We start from the raw sequence: 17962 nt of genomic DNA on the forward strand, positions 1-17962 counted from the left end.
GAGAGATTTTTATTATTATTTATTTAAAAAATTGACCACGAATTGCTGCCCTCGTCTTCAAAGTTCCATCAGCAACACGTCCACGTGGAGGGCATGTGCGCAGGACAGAGGGGCTGGTATGGGATTCATAGCTTGGACTGATTTTACAATATTTTCAATTAGGAACTTTTATTCTGAAACTCAGATTCCACGCATGTGGCTAATCCTTATTGTGGCTTACTTTACATAGTTCTCGGAATCACGTGGCGAATTCAGTGAAATATTTGTTTATGTTTTGAAAATTATGTGCTTAACTTGGTAGTTATTGAAAGGAATAAGAACAAATGGTCGGTGTTTCCTTAGCGTGTACCGTCAAAACATGTGGATATTGAATCCCTTAGAATCCGGAGGTAATTGATTTGCGCAGATCAACCTAGCTATCGTTAGCTAGTTTTGCCATAGTGGATGAACTACTCATCTGCTAAACCAAGGAAGCTAGCTATATATGTATAGTAGAAACCTTGATGCTGTTTGACAGCTCATTAGTTATTGTAGCTACCTTGCAAGCTATATTTCTCTGTTAATATTTTTGGAATAGTATAGAGAAATTATATTCGAATCAGAATTAATAAGCAATTATAACAACTAGCTAGCTAGCAACATTATGGTTGTTGCAAAGCAATGGCCTAGTAATAACAATTTACCGTATGATGATAATGGCGGCTCAGTCGTGAAGTTATTAAGAATACAGTAACATTTCCATTATAAGGCCAGAGTTTCCATCCTGCTCTTTGATTAGCCCAGGGGTCTCGTGGCCTGCATCCCCTGTGTTTTGGGGTTTAGAAATAGAATTTGGTGTTACCTTAGTGACTCCTTGTGGCATCTGTGTCATCTGTTCGCTCAATCAAGGGAGAGGGTCCATTCCATTCGGTAAAGACCTCCAGGTTGAGCGAGCAGTGTGATAAGAACCAGAAAAGCATCAGATGTGGTTTGGAACATATCTCCAAATCAAATGCAATGAAGCAGGGCCATAATCACAATTTGGATATGAAAAATGTAAAACATGTAAGAATAATATTGACATTCTCACTGTTGCATCTTATAACATCATGTCCTCTCCCAGGTGTGACACACTACCTCCTGCCAGGTAAGGAGTATGTGGTGGGGCGTAAAAACTGCCAGGTTCTCCTGCCCAATGACCAATCCATCAGTCGAGTGCATGCACATTTCACTGCTACAGACCAGGTAAGAGAGACTGGGGTACTTCACTGTGAATGCTGTGCTGATCACTCTTTGTACACACACACACAAACACACCCTACTAAACTATAGTACCCTATAACTCGTAAAAACCTTATTCAAAAAGATTTAAGCATGTATTAATCAAAGAAGATTAGATTAAACGTTATTTAAATTGATTAAGTACAAGTTCAGTACAACGAAATGCAGTTTGTGTTTAAAAGTGCAAATTGAGGAGGGCAGAAAATTTACAAGTATTAAGTATATGTATGTACAAGTTGTTTGTATAGATCTGTAGTTAATGCAGATGCATTACATATGGCAATTCTAAATGTGCAATGGAAGCAAATAGAGGAGGGCAGAAAATGTTCATGTTTTAAATATAGCGTATGTTGCAAGTGGGATAATAGTTGTGCGGGTACAAATGGCAATTCTCAATGGCATTCTGAATTTGCATTTGAGGCAAATTAAAGGAGTAGGGAAGCATGTGAAACTGAAATGCAGTGATAGCAGCAATGAGATTCCCAAGGTAGATGTGTATGTAACGATTGGAAATGTAAGTACAGTGGCAGTTCTAAATGTGCAATTAAGGCAATTTTAGGCTGCAAGTCAGCAGGTGCAAATGAAATACAGGAATACCAGCAATGACACGTACCTCTAGACAACTGAAAACTTCCTTGTCAGACTTAGTAAGGCAGTGACAGTGTCCAGTAGTACAAAGGGTGGGTATGGTTAGTGATGTGTCACAGAGTTCAACAGGGTTACAGTAGATGGAAAGAAACTGTTCCTGAGCCTGCTGGTGCGAGAACTGAGAGACCTGTACCTCCTGCCTGATGGGAGGAGGGCTAACAGTTTGTGGCATGGGTGTGAAGTGTCTCTGATGATGCCGCGTGCCCTGTGCAGACACTGCTTGCACTATAGGCCTACGATGGCTGGGAGCTGGGTACCTGTGATGTGCTGAGCAGTTTTCACCAGCCGTTGCAGGGCCTTCCGGTCGGCTACAGAGCAACCACCAAACCACAATGTAGTGCAGTTAGTCAGAATGCTCTCGATTGTGCTGCTGTAAAAGTTCACAAGGATCTTGGAAGACAGACGGGCCTTCTTCAGCCTCCACAAGAAGTACAGGCGCAGCTGTGCCTTTTTGACCAGGGCTGAGGTGTTGAGGGTCCAGGAGAGGTCCTTGGAGATGTGGAAACCCAGGAATTTGAAGCTGGACGCACGCTCCACCTCAGTGCCGTCGATGAGAACTAGGGCATGACTGCAGCCTTTAGACTTCCTGTAATCCACAATAAGCTCTTTGGTTTTCTCTGCATTGAGGGCCAGGTTGTTGTCAGTGCCCCATGTATAGCCAGGCACTTGACCTCCTCGCTGTAGGCTGACTCGTCATTGTCCCAACTAAATCAACTGCTGTCATACATCTGTCTTGCAATAGATGGTGCTCTTACATTGATCACCATCTAACCTGCCCGTGTCTCACCTCATTACAAAACAGTGGTGGTTTTCTCCTAATAATATGTGTGTTACATAAAAAGCACACTATGGGGCCAGCGCATGTGTATTATTGGTTTGAAATGGCTTGCCACTACTGCAGCTTCTCCTATTAGCCAATCTGCCCAAATCTTCTTGAGAAGATAATTACATTTATTATATCTTGCAACTAATTTCTCAAAACTGAGTTACTTGGAAGTGGGTGGGCCTACAAACATTGCTGCTCAATGTGGACCTGAAGATTCTCGCCAAAGCTCTTGCCAAAACACTCACACGTCTGATCATGTGGAATGACCCTACCTGTGTGTGTTTCTTCAGAAATTTGAATTTGGGATTCATGAAATGGACTCTTCCATGATTCCCTGCACTACAATAATCTCCAGTCTATCTCACCCCGCTTTGACCTACATAAAGGGATGAGACAAGGTGGCTTACTTTCCCACTTCTTTTTGCTCTGGCCATCTAGCATCAGGCTCAAACCATGAGGTCCCATGTAACAGTAAATAATCTCCCTGTATGCGGATGACATTCTCCTCTATGTGACAGAACTCGTAATGAGCCGGAAAGAAGTTACTGTTTGGCCTTCTACCTTGAATGAGCTCAAAAGTGCCCAGCTGCCAACAGTAGTTGCCAGAGCATGATGACCGTAATCAGCTAATAATTCCCAAAACCCGTATGGTGCTTGCAATTAACCTCCCCCCTCCCTCCATGGGACCCCTTGGCTAATCTGCGATCAGGATTCATGTCCTGGTCTCACAATTAGGCAGTTAACTGCAAGGCACTGTGAAATTCAGGGAACCTCATCATCTGGTTTTGATATTCCAATTAACTACAATCACCAATAAATAAGTCAAATTAAGTTTTCCATTGTTTTCAAATGTTCCGCAACCAAAAAAGGTTTAACACTCAGCATCCCCGTTGCTCCTCCTCCACATAAGGAGGTTTTATAGAAAAAGACCACACGTAAGTAGCAGATTTTTTTTTAGCTTTCCATAGCTATTCAACCAGCTAGCACTACACACAGTAGATAATGATTCTAGAAAATGAAGAAATGTTTTACAAATATAGCAAAACACAAATAAAACATGCAAATGCAGTGTAATGTTTCTGTGTAGTATGTCCCTACTATATAAAAAAAATTCCTACCAATGTTTATACCAAACCGAGGCCCCTGAGAATTTGTCAGGATAATTAACTCACAGAAAGTGGACTTGCATTAATTGCGGTATTGTGTTAAGAAGTCATCACCTTGAAAATTGATAATTTGGTTCCCTTCATTTGATATAAGCTTTTGGTTGATGATTTGAATGTAGTCAGTGACAAATCTACAAAAATCGAAAAGATCAGAAAGAAGACAAATACTTTCTCAAATTACTGTACACCTCTTTTCAGCCTTCGTCGCAAACATACTGACAATAATTATCATAGCATGTAGTCAACAGTATTCTTTTATAACTCAGTTTGTAGATCCATCTGTGATATTGTATCAACCTTAGCTAGACTATAGGAGCCATGTTGAAATTCCCTAGAAGTGTGTGTGATTTATTAGTGTGAATAGTAAGGTACGCGCATTTGACCAGGATTAATGATTAATTATCAGGAAAGTATTTGTAATCATTTAGCCTACTTTGTTTTGCACACAGCAGCATTAGGAAAATGAATTATTTGCTAGTGTACCTAGCGTAGTTGAGGATGACACTTGGCTGCTGAGGAGTTGGAGTGGGCGTGGCCCTTCGTGTTGAGTGAGGCCAACATCCATTGCTTTTATTTTGTTGTTTGTTGAGGGCTATGTGTTTGTGTTCTCTTCTAGGCCCTGACCCTGAAAGACAGCTCAAAGTATGGGACGTTTGTTAACGAGCAGCGTCTGTCAGGGGACACCCCTCACACTCTGAGTACAGGAGACAGAGTGACATTTGGGGTGTTCCACAGCAAGTTCAGGTGCTCATCCGAATTCAAACAATAATAACAGCAGGAATTTTTTGATGCGTACGAGAATTTAAAAAAATCTATCTTTTGAGAATGAAACATCTCTCCCCCTGTCTGCAGTGTTCAGAGTGTTGCCATGGTGGTGTGTTCATCCTGTGTGGATAATGAAGGAAAAGTCTCTCTGTCTAAAGCCCTGAAGCTTCTGGGTGGCCAGCTGGTCACCACATGGACACGGGACTGCACTCACCTGGTCATGCCCACTGTTAAAGTTACCATCAAGGTCAGCACAGGACAGGACACACACACACACACACGTTAATGTTAATTATTATTTACCCACAGTATGTGCTCTCTTTCCATGCAGACTATCTGTGCATTACTGTGTTGTCGACCCATAGTCAAACAGGAGTTCTTTACAGAACTCAGTAGAGCACTGCAGCAGAATCAACCCCTTCCTAAAGCTGAAAGGTACTGCAAACACACACACACACACAGACGCACACACACACAGTCAGACACACACACACACACACACAGACGCACACAGTCAGACACACACACACACAGACGCACACAGTCAGACACACACACACACACACACACAGTCAGACACACACACACACACAGTCAGACACACACAAACACACAGTCAGACACACACACACACACACACAGACAGACGCACACAGTCAGACACACACACACACAGTCAGACACACACACACACACACAGTCAGACGCACACAGTCTGACACACACACACACAGTCAGACACACACACACACAGTCAGACGCACACAGTCTGACACACACACAGTCAGACACACACACACACACAAACATACAGACAGACGCACACAGTCAGACACACACACACACACACAGTCAGACGCACACAAACACACAGTCAGACACACACACACACACACAGTCAGACGCACACAAACACACAGTCAGACACACACACAGACAGACGCACACACAGTCAGACAAGCTGATGCTCAGCTCCTCCATAAACCTGTGAATAATCGCTGATATTCATTGTCTTATTCTCCGTCCACTTCCCTGATCGGAGCTTATGGTGTTCTTCCTCCCTGTCTTTCATAAACATATCAAGACTTGATGGAATATGAAAACATTTCTTTAACTATTTGCTTGGGAATAGACCGGAAGCAGGAAAACAATAATTAGTAATTAGTATCTCATTATTTGAAACCTATTATATAATACACACCTCACACACCTGTATATTTCTTTTAAATCCAACAATCCAAGCCCATGCCTAAATGGATAGACCTTATTTGACTATGGTTTTGGTTCGTTATTAGTTTCTTGCCAGAGATTGATGAGCCCAGTCTAAATAAGGATGAAGTGGATCTGACCGAGAAGCCCGAGCGTAAACAACTCTTCTCCGGCAAGACCTTCCTGTTTCTCAGTGCCAAACAGGTACTTGTCTACCTCGCATCCATTGACATCATGCTTTTTCAGTCTGGTGAACCACCTAAAATGCACAAAAAACATACACAGTATGACTACCTCAGGATTTTACACCATCCCGGACCTCTCTGTCGTCAGCCATGAACGAATCCAGTGTTACAGAACAGCCCTCACCTCACATAGCTCCTTAATGTGAGAGTCTGAATAAATAAATTTAGTGCTTCCATTAGTCTTTATGGCCTGATTATTCTGATCCACATTAAACTTGGAGTGCTTTTCTCATCATCTTGGAGACCAGGCAATGACAGGACATTTATGTAAGGTTCTTATGTGCGATCACTCAGTTATACAGTGCCTTGCAAAAGTATTCAAATTCATGACTAAATCTGTTATATTACCTCATTACAAATGGTACGTTGAAATTGAATTCTGTGCAGTTTTCAAAATCTATTGTAATTTGACATTTGTTTTATGTTGAATATTAAACTGAAATATGTTGATTGCATAAGTATTCAATCCCTGCTGTGGAAGCTCCAATTTTACATAGGTGAAAGAAATTGCCCTAACCAGTACACATACCTAACCTGGGAAGCATTACAGTTGTTACATTTTCTGGGTAAAAATATCACTGTTTCTTGGGTCATTTGTCCAGCAATTAATCTGAAGAAAAATAAAGTCCAAAGAGCGTACTATTGAAGTTGAAGGTAAAGTAATTCAAATTCATAGATTTAGAAAAGTGTACAAAACAATATCCAAGTATTTGGATATCCTAGTGAGCATCAATAATCAGGTAGTAGAAGCTGCATCACTCTACCCCGAAACTCAAAAAAGAAGACCTTTGAAATAAGCTGACGAGAGGCCAACAATCACTTTGAAGGAGATGCGGAGTTCAGTGGCTTGGAGTGGAATAGTGATGCGCCAGTCAATCATATCAAAAGCTCTTCATAACATTGATCTGTATTGGAGAGTGACAAGAAAGAAGCCCTTACTCAAAAAGTGCTTACTCCAGATGGGCTTTCGGAAATGAACCTTTTGAGTAAAAGCTTCTTTTTTGTGACTCTCCAATACAAGAAAGAATGAGTGTGACCCTTTATGGTGAGATGAGACTAAGATGGGCCTTTTTGACCCAAACTCAAAGCACTATGTGTGGCACAAACCTAACACTACCCATGCTTCAAGACCATCCCTACAGTGAAGTAAGGTAGTGGCAGCATCATGCTGTGGGACTGTCTGTAATAAGCAAGAACTGGGTATTTCGTTAAAAGTGATGGATGTATGGATGGAGAAAAATAAAATAAATACTGCAAGAGAGCCTCCTTCAGTCTGCTGAAAAATTAAGCTTGGGAGGAAATTCACCTTTCAGCAACTGGTCTCAATGGGATTGAGACCAAAGTTCAAATCTCAATCCCACAGAGAATCTGTTGCACATTCTGTTCATTACTTGGATTTAATCTGCCAAGAAGCAAAGCTGTTGCATATTTACCCCCAAAGACTTAAAGCTGTTATTGCAGTGAAAGGTGGTTCTATTAAATATTAACGCGTGGGGTTTGGATACTTTGTTAGCCAGTGTTTATTTTTTAAATTTTTCTGTTTTCTGTCACTGTATAATAATTTATTTTACAGAAATGTCTACACACTAATTCAGCGCGGTGCACTCACATTGTGTATGTCAGTAAAAAATATATTCCACCAAGTTAACTGTCACCCTACAAGTAACGGAGGTGCACCAGTTTCTTTGAAAAAACGGCAGAGAGGAAGGAAAGGCTGTACGGTGCGATGTCGGAAGTGGGAGACGTTGCGTTCAAAAACCTTAAATTTTTTTTTTATAAATTACATACATACTTATTATAAAAACTATTAAATATAAATTACATACTATAAAAAGAATCTTAACTATTTCAAGATTGTCAAATATATATAAAACCATCTCGACTTTGAAAAGGAGTTTCCATGCGGCGCATAAAGCTTTATTCCCATAGTATTTCATAACTAATGCTTGTTGTCATGCTGTCAAACTGCCGTGAAGGCTACTACATACGTTTGTACTCTGTAGGCACAGCTTTTGCTGTTAGGTGCACTGATCACAAAATGATTTGTATAATATGAGAATAAGGTTTCTTGTAAGTTTTGTGGTTAAATGTGTCTTAATTCATAAAAGAGGTCCTAAATCACGAGCGGAAAAGCACTGTCGGCTACAGAACACAGTTACATGACAAGCTCTGTCCGGCATATTGTCTCATCTCAAGGTATACCGTACAGTGTCTGAGGTGCCAGTTTTTCAGATTCTTCAACAAAAAAAAGGCTAAATTTCCCTGTCAAATAATTATTGAAAGGTTCCCCAGTTAAAGCCCTGTATTTTAATGCTAGGACATTAGCTCTAGTTAAATTGGTTGTTGTTGAAGCCTTGTTTGAACGTGGCAGTTGGGGTAAATCTGTATGGAACACCGTGAGTGCACTGTATAGTGCCGCTGTTTCTGCCTTTCTATCGCACATTTATACAAACCACTTTTTCTCCCCTACAGCAAAAGCGGCTGAGTTTAGCACTGAGTTGTGGAGGTGGGAGGTGCCAGCTCCTTGAGGAGGGGTCTCTGCCGTTGTCACTGCTGGAGTCACCGGCAAGCTGTGTGATTGAATTGGCAGCAGGCAACCCCCAAGCTGCGTTGCCTTCCTCAACTAAGAACTGGGCAGACTCTGTGGGCAGGATTTTACAGGGGTATTTACAAGCACACACACACACACACACAGGAATACAGTACATATGGTACATGCAGTTTGTGTATTCAAGACTTTTGAAAGCAACAAGAAGTATTTTAGTTTGAATGATAACTAATTTCAACATAAGAGGGTTCCTGGGTGAATTCACTGTGGTTGTTTTACGTGTTCTTGCTGCAGCTCTGAAATGAGCCAGGCCAGGACTAAATAATTGGTTTTTATTCGCTTCTCACTTTTTGTCTCGTCCTCTCCCACCTGAAACAGTAAAGGTCTTCGATTCATCGCAGAGTCTGAGATCGGATTGGCTGCCATTTATGTCAGCTGTAACAAGTTCTGCAATCCCTCCAATGTGCTGGTTGACTCAGGTGGGTGGGGCTTTCATAGTTGTTTTCAACCAAATTCAAACAAGCGGTGATGAGGGTGGTATGGAAGCAGTCTTTCCTCATAGAGGGTAGTGCCGTCAAAACAAGCAGTAAACAAGACCTTTACAGTGACATTCAAATATGTTTTCGATCCCTCTGATTTTTTTATTCATGCATATTTTTGGTCCTGAATGTTATCTGATCTGAAAACCTAATATTTGATGGAGAAGTGAACAAACAACTCATTTTGCAAAAGTAAGCTCGTTGTGCCACATTCAGTCTTTCACAGTGCCTTGGATCAACTTCAGCCCACTCCATGCAGAATTGCATTAACTCTGTGACATTTGTGGGTTTTTGAGCATGAACTGCGCATTTCACATCCAGCCCCCCAAATACCATTGAGGTTTAGGTCTCCAAGTTGACTAAGTCTTGCTAAAACTTTCTAAAAATTCTTCAAACATTGTGATGTAGACTTGCTTGTGTGTTTTGGATCATTGTTTCACTGCATGACCGAGCTGCACTTCAGCTCACAGACTTTTGTCCTGACAGTTCTATAGAATTGTCTGACTCAAAGCAGAATTCACGATTCGATCAATGATAGCAAGTTATCCAGGTTCTGATGCAGGAAAGCATCCCCAAACTATGACACTGACAACACAATGCTTGACTGTTGGTATGGGATTCTTAATGTGGAGTCTCATCACTTATCTAGATGGGGTATTTAAAAACAATAAAAAATAGTAATAACCACTTGGATATTGTGGGTTACTGTGTGTTAGCTGGAGAAAGTCTGATCTTAAGTATTTTTATTTCAGGCCACGAAAGGTGAACCTTTTGAAAGGGGGTGGTGACTTTCTATACCTCCCAACATATTAATTTTCAGTATTCCTGGCAATGGAGTCTGTCAACATTTTATAAAAAACTATCATTATTCATCATAATGATCATTCAAATCACCAGCTAGTGTTCCTGTCAGGGTCTTGCTGGAATGTCTTTGGGATTGTGAAACCAATGTAAGATTCCAAATCAACCCCCCACCACCATTTTTAGTCAAACAAACGTTCAATCCCATATGAGCACGTAGCTGCCAACTCAGTGCTTTGTTAACAACAAATGACACCACTGGACTTGCTTGGGATTCACAGGAATCAACTGTATGTCCATTAATCAAAGTTCAGCTTTCCATGTTGTGTTTGGGGAAAATGACAGGAGTGGAGAAGGTGTAAGTTGCTTTTAGAGGCTTCTTGGAATTGAATAACATCAGCAGATCCTGTGGTTTAGTGGTAACAGACCCGAAATTGAAGAGCGTGTCACTTCTATCCCTGTTCTATTCCCCTGTTCAACTTGTCTCTCCGCTATATCTATCCAATCTGTTATTCCATCACAGTGAATATATGCCCAAAAATATATTTAAGAGAATAATTGTATGACGTGACCCTTTTTATGTACGTACATTACATGAACAAAATCCAGCGTGTGAAATGGTGACAGATATCATTGGTGTCCCTGGTGGGCTGTATTAAAAAGCAATTGGTTAATGCTTCTGTTATGTCAATTTGTGATTCATGATGGGAATTTAGCTGATACCGATTAATGAACTGTTAATAGGTAAATACTCTCTGTCCAAAAATATTTATTGTATCATTTGGCTGGCCTAGGTTTAAAACCCGCAACCCTTGGCTCCACACCCGGATACACTACCCACTATCCCATTTCGAACAGGAAGTAGTGGCTTCACCAGTGTTCTAATATAAGCGGAGACACATTTTAGTGTCAAGGTTTCAGCAGTATTGCCTTTAGCCAAGTTCTAGCCCAGGATCCTTTCCGTCTAGCCCAGGATCCTTTGAGGGTCCATGATATATGACCCTTTCATAAAACTGTCTGTAAACTGATCAGATCCAAAGTTAGATCAGTACCCATATTACCTGTGCTTTATTTGTCTGACGTTGTCTGGATAGCAGCATATGTTGCTCCAAAACCTGTATATATTGTTGAGCGTTAGTGGTGCATTCACACATGTGCAAGACACCCATGCTATGTGCATTAATGCACTTCCATACTATCACTGATTCTGGCTTTTGAATTGTGTTGATAACAAGCCAGATGGTCTCTTTCATCTTTAGTCTGGAGGATGCTGCGTCCATGATTCCCAAAAAGAAAAGTGCACTAAATTCCTGCATTTAGCTGCTGAACTTTTCAAGACTTTTGGTCTTTTATTTATTTTATGTTGATTTGGTTTCATTTTGTGGAATCAATGTTTATTTTTTTTTCTTTCCTTTAGAATCCATGAGAAGGACACCCATTATCCCCAGTGCCACGCTATCCCAGAATCCACCAGTAAATGAGACTATGCTGCCCACATCTTCTCAGAACATCACAGCTTACGCCATGAACACTGAGCCGTCACAGGGCATCAGTGGGTAAGAGACGTACTTGATAACACAAACGTGACCTGAGATTAAAGGATGGAACTCATGGATAAGCGTTGACCCCCAGGTTTAAATGTTTAAATGGTCCAATGTACTGTATTTACAATTTACTAGTTACTGGTTCACTAAACATCTTGTTATTCATGATAGTATTTTATTACACCTCTTCTCGGTGCAACTGCATTGATAGTAATTGATCTATAATTACTGTAATTTAGCAGGACTTGTCTAGGAGGTTTTTCTAGCCTAGTCAGACTGCAATGCATTTTGTTCTATGAGAGGTAAGCTGTTTCTTCCATCTGTGTGGAACCTTCAGAAATCAGATCCTTGTAAAATGGCTTGTTGATTAAATCAACTGTGTCAAACAATCAAAACCACTTGATTACAGGTGCATCTAAAAAAATATATATATATAATGGGAATTTTTTAAAATTCTGTAATTCAAATCAGTAAGTGACACTCATATTCTAGATTCATTACACATAGAGAGAAACATTTCAAGCCTTTTTTGTTTCAATCTTAATGGTTACAGCTTCCAGCTCATGGCAATCAAAAATCCAAATCAATCCATCTCAAAATATTTGAATATAAAATGTATAATATAGAAATGTCGACCTGAGAAGAGTGTTAATCAGCTAATTAACTCGAATGAACTTCCTACAATATACACATTTTTTGAGATGCGTCTGTATATGAGCTTGTTATTTTCAGTGTTTTTAAAGATATAGATAACTAGTTCAAACATTTTGAACTGCCAAAACTGACTAATGTAACACACATACATATTAGTTCAGATCATAACTGATGAGTTCCATCGGCAAACGATCTGAATTAAAATAATGGAACATTCATTTGTTTAATTCAATAGATTTTATCGGTTATTTCTCTTATTAAACAGATTTTAATTTTTATTTCAAATGTGTCATGTACAAACCTATGTACAGTGCCTTTGGTAAGTATTCGGACCCCTTCACTTTCCACATTTTGTAGTTTTAAAGAAGTAGTTGATTACATATTTTTCCATCAATTTAAACTCAATACCCCATTATGCCAAATACATGTCCGTGGACTTCATGGCTTCGTTTTTGCTCTAACATACTGTGAATTGTGGGACTTTATATAGAAATGTCCTTCTAATTCATGAATTTGCTACAGGTTGGAAATCAATTATAAAAACGATGTGACCCAAACGGTTATGTACCCCTATAATCTTTACCTAGTACAGCCAGAAGAGTCTGGCTTCACTCTAGGTTTCTTCCTGGGTTCTGACCCTACTAACCAGTTTTTACTAGCCACTGTGCAACAATTTGAGTTGTTGCTTGCTCTTTGGGTTTTTTTCAGGCTGGGTATCTGTAAAAACACTTTGTGACAACTGCTAAAGTGTAAAAAGAGCTTTATAAAATAAATATAGTAGATTGATCGTAATAGATTGATCAAAAGTCATATAAATGTCATAGTTAAAGAAAAAAGTAGATACTCCATATTTATGGAATTATAGCACATTGAGTATTTTCCTGGAACGTAATAATGAATGGACTTTTGACTACATTTTTTTTTAAATTCAATTTATTGTTCACAAATTTTTGTGCCGTGTGTGTGTGTGTATATTGTGTGTATGAACATATGAATATAAATGGGTGGAGCAAAAGGGTGAAACACCCAATACAAGTTCTATTTAGGCCTTGCTGTGCTTATCTGCACTGTTTAAATGGCTGTAGTTATTCATTATTGTTGTTGTCATTCTCCTGCCTAATTCAACAAGTCTGTCACAACTAGTAATCCTATAGATACACAATTTAAGTCTCCAATCCTGTTTCTGGAGTGCTTTAGATTTTCACGTAAAACCCAGGTATAACTCCTAAATCAAGGGTACAAGCAGGAGTAGGAAATAGTCTAAATTAAGGCCATCAATCCAGTGAGATTTAAGTGGCAAGTGGATTTTGTACTCCTAAAGGAAATGAAAGGTAGTTTTGAGTGCATCAGGCTGATCTGTCTTTCCCCTTGGGCAGGCTGGACTTGGCTGGGGTGAGTGCAGTTGGAGAGACCCCTGAAAGGGACCAAAGCCGCACCGCTTCTCATCTTGACCGACCCAAACCCTGCTCAACCAGAGAGCTGACTGAGACTTGCGTAGTGGCTGAGACTATGATGACATCATTCAGTGCCGTAGATAGTGCTGGTGATGGTGGCACTGGCAAAAAGAATGCAGAGACACAACATGCAGGTAGAGTGGTTTGCATTACTCGACACCCAGGCAGAGTGGTTTCTATTACTCAACACCCAGGCAGAGTGGTTTTTATTACTCGACACCCAGGCAGAGTGGTTTCTATTACTCGACACCCAGGCAGAGTCGTTTCTATTACTCGACACCCAGGCAGAGTGGTTTCTATTACTCAACACCCAGGTAGAGTGGTTTGTAATGGCTCATCACCCAGGTTGCATGGTTTCTAATGACTCAACACCCAGGCAGAGTGTGTTTCTATTACTCAACACCCAGGTAGAGTGGGTTCTAATGACTAAACACCCGGGTAGAATAGTTTCTAATGACTTCGGCACAGAGGGTGCAGGTTACAATACAGTACATTCAGTTCAGAAAATTAATATACAGTATGGGACACTTTAAAAAGTCATTTCTCCCATATTGCATTTTTCTATTTCTATGATAATAGGTGGAGGTAAAGGTGACGCGATCGCCAAATTCCTAGTCGCTGCCCCGCGGACCGATGGGGAGGTACAAACAAAGTCCCCACAGAAACGCTCTTCCTACAAACCGATCTCACAGACAGATTCCCCCCAGAAACAGTCTACTCTCACTAGTTTCTTCCAGCCTGTCAGCAAGAAAAGGCAAGTGCAGCTTTCTGGATGTAACCACATATTTCCTCACAATGGCTTTGCAGTCCTATTTTCACTATTGAGTTGATAGTGACATTATAAACACCCAGTGTTTCACTCTCTCTTCTCTTCCTCTCTCAGACCTAGGGAGGGTGAGCAGTCCACTTCTGTCCAATCAGGGGCCAAGCTCTCCAGGACCGAAGAAGGCAAAACAAAGATGACAGAACCATTGTGTACAGAAACCCACAACGTCACACAGAACCGTAGTCCCTCAAACTGTCCTACTGTGCAAACTCCCGCTTGCAGTTTCCAGAGCCAACAGAGATCAGGAGCAGGTGTGTTTTCGGGACAAACTCCTGCTCTGACAAAGGGGGTCCAGTCCAGAAAAAGGAAGGAGATGGAAGAGAACACAAAAGGGGAAAATATTTTAGAGATTGAGATGAACGAACTTGAGTCCATCATGTCTGAGGATATGGATGAATCAGACAAGCCCATGTCAGATAGCCAAGGCCAACAATCGAGTTCAACCAATAAGAAACAGCGGGTTGATTTACTGGAACCAAGCACAGCCAATCATAGGCCAAGCTTGGATCCAGAGGAGGGCTCATCTGCCAATAAACGACCAAAAGCGAAGCCTGTAGCTGAGTTCAAGGAGGAAGAGGTGTCTTTCGTTGAGGTGAGAGGAACATCACTGTAAACATAATCGTACAGAAAGAGTTTCAGTGGGTTTCTGTCATGTGATTTTCCTTAACTGTCCTTCAAGGCAGAACCAGTTAACGGCGTGGCCTCTGGAGGTCTGGAAGAACTGACGTTTGATACCAAACCCACCAAACCATTTAAACAGGAGGCCACAGTAAGCGTCTGTCTGTCTGTCTGAAGTGCTAGTGGGGAGGTGTTACGGCTGTAATACTCCTCTGTGTTGTTTTGGTTTAGGTTTCAGAGGACAAGAAACTTCCCAGTAGACTGCTAGTGGTTGAATTCAAGTCCCTCACCGTGGCAACTCCAGCAAGAGCCAAAACAGGCCCCACAGAGGCACACGGGAATGTCAACAGGAAGGACTTCAAACGCTTCCGCAAGGTAGACCAGAGAATGCACCATGACCCAGGGTCCCGAGAGGGTCTGGGTCAAACACCAGTTACCTTTGTTTCTCTGTTTCTGTGTGGAGTTGACACACATTGGACATGTAGTCATAAGAATGTGTGGTGTTTCAGGTCCCAGTCCCCGGAGCCCTGGGTTTGCCCAAAATCATCGGAGGATCAGACCTGCTGGCTCACAGCCGGGGCAAGAACTCTGAGCTGGAGGAGTGGCTGAGAGACGCAGCAGAGGTACACTGGCCTTCAGCAGCAGTTTACAGCAGTACTCACTGTCACTACTTTTTGTGCCCTTTAGGTATCCAGTGCATGAATGCTGAGTTCCCTGCTGAGTGCACATCATTTAACTGGCTACTGGCTAAACGCTTTCCAGTGATTCGCCAACAATTAAGGCACTGCTTCAGAAACGAGACAGTTCTGTTTTCTAAGCCACAGCTGACTCGGGCTGAGCTGCCTTTGCTACCATTTGGAACAAGCAAAATAGAATCACTGTCCTGTCAGATATTCTGGGCTAATTCAAGTATTTCTTTCTTATTTTTGAGGAAGCATGTTATTTTTGCATTGTTGTACACTCCCATGTGAAGTACATGATACCATGAAATGATGTAGTAACATAGGGATAGAGGAACCAAGGCTGTCTTGGGAAAAGATGGACCAGTGGGGGTCTGTGAGTCAAAGCTGTCTGTGTCTCTTTCAGGATGACCGTCAGAGCAAGAAGGAGGAGACCGTGGGGGATGACCTTTTCAGGTACGGCAACAAGGCATCAACATGGTGGACCGCAAACGCCAAAACAATCAAACGAAACCGACAGGGGTTAAACTATTTCAGATGGACTACCGGAGTCTATCGGACGGTGTAAACCAAGCGGGGGGTTTGGATAAGGCTTGGGGCCCGGCTGGGAACGGGGTTGAGTAAATGATGAGGAAAGAAATCGCTGGATGCGGAGTGACGTTGGTGATGTTGCCCCTTCCAGTGCCCAAGTTAGAAGTTGGCCGCCACATCTGCTGTCTGCAGCGGAGCCAAAGGGTTGGAGCAACCGGCTTACACAAACATCACATTCCTAGGGGGCATTGCTGTGTGTTCAAAGATGTCACTAATAGACAACACCCCCCACCCCCCCGGGTGATGGTCACACAGCTGCTCAGGACTCAGCAGTCCTGACTACCCCCACGTTCATCTAGTATTTTCCTGATCCATAATTCCAAAACGCAAAGAATTTAAACAAACCATTCCATGAAAACAGAATAATTGCTTTACTAGCAGGCCTCACTTATGAAAAGACTGTAAGCTACCATTTATAATTTTTATTACCATGATGAAAATCATATGGCTACTTTAAAGGTATCCTAATGTCATGTTAGCCACAAAGCTTCTAAAATTAGTTTTTTCAGCGTTTTAGAAATAATCTACTGCCAGTTTATAACTGGATTTCCTGAGTTCTAGTGTCGTTTCAAAGCTAATTCTGTGGGAGAAAGAATTGTGTTTATAACTTTGTGATAAAAATAAAGAAAACCGTATATATGAAGAGCTAAAATGTCCTGATGTGAGTGGCTCGTACTTTGGGGCAGTTTTACTGTGTTTCTGTCCCCGACCTATCAGAGCCCAGCAGTTCCTGCGTCATTGCTGTGAGTGGTTGCCTGGGTAACGCTGGTGAGGTAAGCCTTGGTGAAGGCTGCTGCTTTTTCCCTGGCTAAGCAGAAAATGGAGATGAAGAGTGTCTGGAGCAAGCCTGTGTTGTTTGATCTTTGAGTCATGATGCTTATTCAGTCATCCATGACCAGAGGACAGTGCCGGCTACTAAGAAAACAAGGCTTTTATGTTTTTGGGTCAGTCTAGCTCCCAGACCTGCTTTATTGGGAGGATCTTTGGTTTGAGCTATTCAAAAACAACCTAAGTTCAACAGCACTAGAATAATTTGGATTATTTTGAATATTAGACCGAAATACATCAAGGATTGGTCTAGTAGGAATGGTTAATGTATGTGTGTGAGCCAGCCTAACCAGTGTCTGCCTGTGTTTGTGTAGGTACAACCCCAAACCCACCAAGAGAAGATGAGAGTAGGCTGCAACACAAAGCCCTGCAAACCGACCGGACCTTAAGGCACAGGAAGTGATGTCAACATCCAGGGAATGTTTTGGGTTTTAGAACTGCTTGGTAGAACTACCTTCTTTGTTCCATTAATGATGTTCATCAATGGACCTTGTTTGGGTGACACTTCATCATTGCACTTAAAATGACTAGAGCAGTCATGACATTACAGTCAATGGCAAAAGTAATATTCAAACAGTTGTTGTCGGATGGATCTGGGCAGAAATGTACGTTTATCTGTACACTAATTATTTGGTTTAGTCACTGATGGCAAGCAATGTAAACAAAATGTGTGTTTTGTGTTTCAAGATAAAAAGATTTTTATTTGTCCATAATAAAAAAGACAATATATAAAACATGTATTTAGAACAAATTTGATTAC

General features: G+C 41.3%; 1 protein-coding gene across 2 annotated transcripts; it reads left to right on the forward strand.

The window, feature by feature from the left end:
- The first annotated feature begins 201 nt into the window (after nt 1-201).
- nbn (nibrin) lies at nt 202-17936 on the forward strand. 2 transcript variants are annotated; one of them, XM_010902489.5, is made up of 17 exons: nt 203-389; nt 1103-1224; nt 4517-4644; nt 4753-4912; nt 4997-5100; nt 5961-6078; nt 8592-8782; nt 9046-9146; nt 11425-11563; nt 13582-13793; nt 14239-14413; nt 14543-15077; nt 15165-15254; nt 15335-15478; nt 15613-15726; nt 16190-16239; nt 17517-17936. In XM_010902489.5, exons 1-17 carry the CDS (start codon nt 359-361, stop codon nt 17545-17547), a joined length of 2445 nt encoding a protein of 814 aa, XP_010900791.2. In that variant the 5' UTR covers nt 203-358; the 3' UTR covers nt 17548-17936. The 2 variants fall into 2 exon arrangements, with proteins under 2 accessions (XP_010900790.2, XP_010900791.2); XM_010902488.5 differs by having other exon boundaries at nt 202-389; nt 16190-17936.
- Nucleotides 17937-17962: the final 26 nt, after the last annotated feature.

The sequence above is a fragment of the Esox lucius genome, chromosome 20 (assembly GCF_011004845.1).
Source record: "Esox lucius isolate fEsoLuc1 chromosome 20, fEsoLuc1.pri, whole genome shotgun sequence".
NCBI classification, from domain to species: domain Eukaryota; kingdom Metazoa; phylum Chordata; class Actinopteri; order Esociformes; family Esocidae; genus Esox; species Esox lucius.